The sequence below is a fragment of the Hibiscus syriacus genome, unplaced genomic scaffold (assembly GCF_006381635.1).
Source record: "Hibiscus syriacus cultivar Baekdansim isolate YM2019G1 unplaced genomic scaffold, ASM638163v2 tig00112230_pilon, whole genome shotgun sequence".
Taxonomy (NCBI): domain Eukaryota; kingdom Viridiplantae; phylum Streptophyta; class Magnoliopsida; order Malvales; family Malvaceae; genus Hibiscus; species Hibiscus syriacus.
This window is the reverse complement of record NW_024063275.1, coordinates 2,234,494-2,242,370: the sequence shown is the minus strand read 5'-3', so window position 1 is coordinate 2,242,370 and position 7,877 is coordinate 2,234,494. Positions and strand designations below refer to the sequence as shown.

General features: G+C 33.9%; 1 protein-coding gene across 1 annotated transcript; it reads right to left on the bottom strand.

Moving 5' to 3' along the window:
- Positions 1 to 3,970: 3,970 nt before the first annotated feature.
- LOC120176179 lies at positions 3,971 to 6,864 on the bottom strand. Its single transcript, XM_039182660.1, has 6 exons — positions 6,378 to 6,864; positions 5,858 to 6,292; positions 5,503 to 5,659; positions 5,269 to 5,356; positions 4,812 to 4,899; positions 3,971 to 4,614 (listed from the first exon to the last, which is right to left on the bottom strand). Exons 1-6 carry the CDS (start codon positions 6,862 to 6,864, stop codon positions 3,971 to 3,973), a joined length of 1,899 nt encoding a protein of 632 aa, XP_039038591.1.
- Between the last annotated feature and the right edge of the window lie 1,013 nt (positions 6,865 to 7,877).

Genomic DNA, 7,877 nt, shown 5'->3' with positions numbered 1-7,877 from the left:
CAGATACCATAACTTATCATTATCTGATCTACGTTTTACCATAAATTTGTCAGATTCGGGAATCAATTACAGTCAGAGGAGGATTATCACCCCTGTACTGCCTTTTCGGTACCAATTCGATTTCTCGATTATCTTAATTGCGAAAATCAAAAGCTAAATTAAAATTTAAAAGTTCGAACGAATTACTTACCTTTGACGAATTTTAAAATTGACCAAAAAAATAAATCAAATTAATGTTAAACAATAAAAAATATTAAATAAATAAAAGAATTAAAAGGCAATTCAAATTAAAAAGGATTAAATCAAAAAAAATTAAAAGTCAATGACCAAATTGATGTTAATTGAAACTGCAAGGGAAAAATAAAAAGTTAGGGGGTCAATTTAAAAAATACAAGAAATAGAAATAGGGATTAAATTGAATTAATTCAAAATTCAAGGGTAAATTTATAACAGGTGGCCAAAATGATTTACACATCAAAAGTACAAGGATCGTAAAAATAATTAAACTGTTTACTAATTACATAAAGTCCCCCTATAAATACCCCTAAATTGACAAAAAATCATTTTATCCCATTTCTTTAAAAAAAACCTCCCCAACTACAAAAAATGCTTTCCCCTCTCTCCTATGGCCGGCTGAAAACCGGCCACCCATCGGTGGTCGCCCACCTCCTGAGCCCTCGTTGACCATCACTCTGGCCACCACCTCCGGTGGCCGGAAACAAACCCCCCGAAGCTTCTTTTTTACTCCTCGTACTTAATCCAACATCAAAACACCCGAAACACTACTCGCTTGGCGTAGATCTATGCTAAATGTTCAAGCTTTTACCCTTTTCCGACGATTACGCTTCGATTTCCGGCAATCTTTGTCTTTCCACCACCGTGCTTTCTTCTGCGCGATCTCAAAGTTGAATACTTGATTTTTTGTGACTTTTTTCTTGTTATTTTGAATACTTTGTTTTTGCTTTGTTTACTTGGTTGCTATATTGATTCTTTTTCGTTGTCCTTGATGAAGCTTGGCGTGGTATTTATATAGCCCCCGACAGAGCTATTTTCGATCATTACAGGGGTCATTTTTCATTCCCTGATTTGTGCGAGTTGTTGTAATCCTGTTTTTGACATGATTTTGTGTTCGTTGCTGGAAAATAAGGGCATTCCCCTTCGATTTTGCTTCGGATCTGTCGCAATTTTGTTGTTTGGTATCGAAGTGGCCAGTTCAATGTCGGAACGTGGTCTTCACGCGCCATGCGAGCCCCTCCCCCATGCGGCTTCTATACTAAATGTTGGAAAGCCTAATCTGTTGGGTCACGCTATTGGGCTCCCACCGGTTGTGCTTACTAGGTCAGGCTGGTAGGCCCAATTGGGCTTTGTTGTTGGACCTGATCTTTATATTTGTATTTAATTTGGGCCTAAACCTAAAGAATAAACCGAAAAATAATATTAATAATAATATAATATAATAAAAATGATAAATAATATATAATATGTAATACGTACACTATATATTTATTTAAAAACTATATAATATATATTATATTTTCAAAAACTATAATATGTTTTAAAAAACTATAATATGTTTTAAAAAATTATATATGTTTTCTTTTAAAAAAACTATTTTCAAAAGGTATATATTATATGTTTCCAAAGGAATATACATTTTCAAAATTATATATATTTTCAAAAATTATATATTTTCAAAAACCATATATTATATACATTTTTTAAATTTTTTTATATATATTATATACTATATTATAATATAAATATTGAAATAAAAGCTCTTAATGTCTCGGACGAAAATGAGTGTCTACATATTCGATCGTCAATCTAGTTAAGTCTAAGAATGTTTGAAGTTCAAGTATTTTAAGTTAGAGTCAGGTTTTAGCTTTTTTTATTTCAAGTTTGAATCAAGTTTGGCTATTTTAAGCTTGTAGTTTTTTTAATAAAACTATTCAAGTCGAGTCGAACTTGATAATTTTAAACTCACAAGCTTATAAGTCGAGTCAAATTTAACTTTATTTTTTTTTAAATTGAATTGAACCCCATAATAATCGAGCTCGACTCGTCAACTCATTTACAATCCTAAAAGATAAGGTCGGGTTCAACATACGAACCATTCAACTTTTATTACATAAATTTGCTTTTTCCCCCTTCCATATTTAATCCTTTAAAATTATTTTGATTAGTATAGTTGTATATACACTTTTATTTGGGTAAACTACACAATTAGTACTTAAACTATTAGTTTTTTTATTCTATATAAATTTTTATTTGTTTCAAAATCATACCAAACGTTTACTTTTTGTTTTATTTTAGTATCCCGTCGTAAAAATTTAACTAAACTTTTATGGGTAAATTACTGTTAAAACAAGGGAATTACTGGAAATGCCTCAATGTATTAATTTGTCTCATTTACATCACTTATATAGTATTTACAACAGAGGCAAACTACCTAACTAATCCTCTAACAATTTCTAACTTCCCTAATTGATTTCTAACATCCCTAACAACCTTTTATTCTTAACACTCCCCCTCAAGTTGGGAAGTGAAATACATCTTCAACTCCCAACTTGGATAAGAGATACTTATGTTGTGCAACACCAAGAGCCTTTGTCAGAATATATGCTTGTTGCTCTGCAGTTGGTACAAATTCTATTTGAACTAAGCCTTGCTGAATTTTCTCTCTTATGAAATGACAATCTATCTTGATATGCTTTGTTCTCTCATGAAACACAGGATTTGTTACAATTTGTAGGGCTTCTTTGCTATCACTGAAGATCTTTTCTGGTTGATTATTGTTGACACCAAGCTCATTTAACAAACCTTGAAACCAGATTAGTTCTGAAGTTGTTACTGCCATACTTCTGTACTCAGCTACTACTGAAGATCTCGCTATGGTACTTTGTTTCTTTGATTTCCATGAAACTAGTGAATCACCTAGCTTTACACAGAAACCTGTCATTGACTTCCTTTTCATTGGACATGTTGCCCAATCCAAATCACAGCTAGCCACCAACTGACAACTACTTGAAGCTTTCAAGAAAATCCCCAACCCAGGATTATTCTTTATATACCTTATCACTCTAAGAGTTGCCTCCATGTGTTCTTTCTTCGGATGATGCATGAACTGGCTAAGATTTTGAACTGAAAAAGCTATGTCAGGCCTTGTATGTGTCAAATAAAGCAGTCTGCCAATTAACCTTTGAAAATCTACTTTTTCAGCTAAACAATCCTCACCTTTGTTCTCTTGTTGTAGGGAATAATCATATTCCACTGTAGTGATCTTAGTATTCTGTTCTAAGGACGTTACAGCAGGTTTTGCACCCCCTAACCCTGCATCTTGAATAAGCTCAAGGGCATACTTCCTCTGATTTAATAATATCCCTTCTTTTGTTCTCAAAACTTCCAAGCCCAGAAAATACTTCAGTTCTCCCAAGTCTTTCATCTTGAAGTTCTTATGCATCACCCCTTTCAACTCTGAAATCATCTTAGCATCATTTCTTATGATTAGCAGATCATCAACATAAACAAGAAGTACTGCTATATAATCCCCTTGTCTCTTAGTAAACATAGAATAATCATGTTTGCTTTGACTATATCCTATTGAAATGAGGGCTTCTGTGAGCTTGGCATTCCATTGTCTCGAGGCTTGCTTTAAGCCATAGAGAGACTTTTGTAGTCTACACACAACATTCTCCCACTGACTACAAAAACCTTGAGGCAACTCCATGTAAACTTCCTCAAGTAAATTACCTTGAAAGAAAGCATTGTGAACATCCATTAACCACAAAGGCCAAGAAAAAATGGCAGCAAGTGCAAGAACAAAACGAACTGTGGTAAGCTTAGTAACAAGAGAAAAAGTATCCACAAAATCAACTCCCTCTCGTTGATTATAACCCTTAGCCATAAGTCTTGCCTTGAACCTCTCAACTTTACCGGAGGCTTTGAACTTAACGCGAAATACCCATTTACATCAAATGCATACTTTTCCTGGGGGCAAGGGAATAAGAGACCAAGTTTTATTTAACTCAAGAGCATGAATTTCCTCTTGCATTGCCTTAATCCATCTAGGATCAGATTGGACTTCTTGAAAAGTTTTTGGTTCAGGGAAATGAGAAACAGAAAGTACAAAGGATTGTGTATGTTTTGGTAAATGAGAATAAGAAATATAGTAAGATATCGGATACTGACCTGAGGGAGAAGTAGATTGGCAGGCATGAACATAATCGTGTAACCAAGATGGGGGTTTAGAAATTCTAGAAGATGTTCTAGTAGTCTCAGTATTAGGAACAGAAGCTTGAGGAATAATAATGGGAACTACATCTGTTGAAGCATTAGAAAGATACTCTGAATTAGTTGAAGAAGGATTAGTGGGGATTTTTGAAGAGGCTGAAGGTAAAACAGAATCTGAGGAAGGAGTTTGGTTAAGTGAGGAAGGAAATGAGAGTTGCAAAAAATCATAGTCAAGTATATCAGGATGAGGAGGAAAAAAAGACTGATTGGAGGAAGCAAATTTAAATGGAAAAACATCTTCATGGAAGATAACATTTCGGTTAACAAAAAAGGTTTTTAAGTCAATATTAAAGAGAATGTAACCTTTTTGAGTAGCAGAGTAACCTAAGAACACAGCAGGAATAGTTTTTGAAGAGAATTTATCACTATAGTGCGCTTAGTTGCATAGCATAAACAACCAAAGACTTTAAGATGAGACAAAGATGGTGGTTGGTGATAAAGCATTTCAAATGGTGTTTTCCATTTTATCACAGAGGAGGAAAGCCTATTGATAATGTAACATGCAGTGAGTACACACTCACCCCAGAATTTAATAGGAACATTAGAATGAAAACAAAGAGCTCGGGCAACCTCTAAGATGTGTCTATGTTTCCTTTCAGCAACACCATTCTACTGAGGAGTGCCCATACAAGAACTCTAATGAACAATACCAAGGGAAGAAAAGAAAGGGGAACATTCTGAATTAAAGAATTTAGAGCCATTGTCACTTCTAATTACTTTAACAGAGGTAGAAAATTGAGTTTTGGCTAAGGAAATGAACTGTTTTAAAGAGGAAAGAGCATCATTTTTATGCTTCAACAGATATAGCCAAGTCATCCTAGTGTGATCATCAAAAATAGTAAGAAAAAACCTATGACCACTGTATGTAGAAACTCTATACGCACCCCATAAGTCAATGTGAATTAGTTAAAAAGGGATGGCCGACCTAGAGGTACTTATAGGAAGAGGCAATCTATTTTGTTTAGCTAAGGGACAAACAGAACATTTATGCACCAAATCATGCTGAAACTTAACAGACTGCAAACTGTCTATTTTATTCAGTGTAGATAAAGCAGCATGCCCTAATCTAGTATGCCAAATAAAAGTGTCAAGCTTGGAAGAATTCATATAAGGTGCAGTAAAGGAAAAATGATTTAAAACTGGGGGTTGAGGAACAGAAAAACCAGAAGAAAAAAAAAAGCAGACTCAAAAAAATATAATCCTCTAGACTGCCTGCCAATCCCCTTCATCCTTCCAGTGCAGAGATCCTGTAGAAGGAAAAAGTCAGGGTAAAAGGTAAAGTAACAACCAAGATCATGAGTGAGCCGTGATACTGACAGTAAATTATGTTTAAATTGTGGAACAACAAGAACATTATCAAGGCTATAATCTGAATTAAAGTTACAGGAACCAAGATGAGTGATAAGAACCTTTTTTCCATCAGGAAAGCATATGAATCGAGTAGAGGAATCACAAGGACTAAAAGAATTCAAGATCTTAAAATCAAATACAATATGGTTCGTTGCTCCTGTGTCAACAATCCATTTAAGTGAAGCATTGAAATGTAAAGGATAATTAGTAAATGTACCTGCAAGGTTAACAGCAGATTCAGCAGGTTGTTTGTTCAGCAACTGCAAGATTTGTTCATACTGTTCTTGAGTAAACAGTGGAGGAGAACACACTATTGAATTGAGTCGAGTGGAAACAACCATCAGATCAACAGAGACTGTTGAATTTGCCACAACATTTGAAGTTGTTTTCTTCTTACTAAACTTGTAATTGGGAGGAAACCCAATTAGACGGTAGCACTGGTCCTTCTTATAACCTTTGATCTTGCAGTAATCGCAAGTACCAGAAAAACGTTTTTGCTTAGAGGAAGCAGCAGAACTAGAGTACAAAGCCATCGAATCAGGTACAACAGCTACAGAGAGATGAGAACGCTGTGATTCCTCTTGAATCATCATGGAATAAGCTTGATTCACCGTAGGCAGGGGCTGCATAACTAGAATCTGGCTCCTAATCGCTGAGTAAGATTCGTTTAATCTCATCAAGAATTGAAACAATTTTTGTTGACACAAGGAGTTTCATATTCTGCTATGAAACATCACAATCGCAAGCAGTAAACGGGATCAAGGATTCATACTCATCCCACAGCATCTTCAACCTAGTAAAGAAAGCAGAAATGGTATATTCACCTTGATAGAGAGTAGCAATCTCTCGATGCAGAAAAAATATGCGAGAGCCATCAATTTTATAAAATCGCTCCTGCAAATCATTCCAAACCGAAGCAGCGCCGGAGGCGAACACAAGTTCGGCTGATAAATCTTTACTGACGACATTCAAGATCCAAGATAGAACCACGGCATTACATCTATCCCACTGCACTTGCAACGCACCACTGTAATCGCTTCGTTGACAAGAACCATCGATGAACCCTAGCTTGTTTTTCGCAAGTAATGCAATCTTCAGTGAACGACTCCAAACACAGTAGTTTTCTAGGCCAATCAACGGCTGAGAAATGAGCAAAAGCCCAGGCATATCGGATGGGTGGAGATAAAGTAAGTGAGTGAAGTCAATTTCCTCGGTAGATGGCATCGTCGAGAGAAGAGGAAGAAAAAAATTTGGGGAAAAAAAGCAATCAGACGAAAAGGAGCAAAATGAAAAGAAAAAAAACAAAAGCAGGAGCCACAAAGCAAAATGATTGAAATTAGGCTGATACCATGTTAAAACAAGGGAATTACTGGAAATGCCTCAATGTATTAATTTATCTCATTTACATTACTTATATAGTATTTACAACAGAGGCAAACTGCCTAACTAATCCTCTAACAATTTCTAACTTCCCTAACTGATTTCTAACATCCCTAACAACCTTTTATTCTTAACAATTACATCATTCATTACTCATCTATCTTCTATCTCCTATTTTGAACACTAAAGTTTAAAAAAAATCAATTTAACTACTCAACTTTTTAAATTGCTCTTATTTTAATAACTCCAATTTATTTTATTAATAATTTTTGTGACATGAAATTATTATTATTATATTAATATATAGTTAAAATAAAAAAAATTGAAAGTAAGTGTGACTAAATTAGGAGTACTTTGAAAGTTAAATAATTAAATTAAAAAAACAACTCAGTGACCAAAATAGGAGTGGGAAATAGTAGAGTAATGAATAATGCAACTTATCCATAAAAAAGGTGTCCATACAATAATTCCGTTAATTTTTTAACAGCGAGGTACCAAAACGAAACAAAAAATAAATGTTAGATATGATTTTGAAATAAATGAAGGTTTAGATACTAAAATTAAACAAAATTGATAGTTTAGGTGCAAAATGTATGGTTTACCCTTTTTATTTTTATTGTTATTCTAATTATTATGTATATCTTTTTATTAAATATTATTAATTGGTTTTTTTAAATTTTATGGAAGTAATCAATAAACTAAAGATAATTTAATATAATAATTTGGGCTAACTATATGATTGATTACTTATGTTTGTATTTTCTCCAATTTTCCTCACTGATTTTAAAAAAAACATAATATATGGTCATATTCAGTTTTATTTAATTAAGATGCGGTCACCAGTCGTTAAATATTTT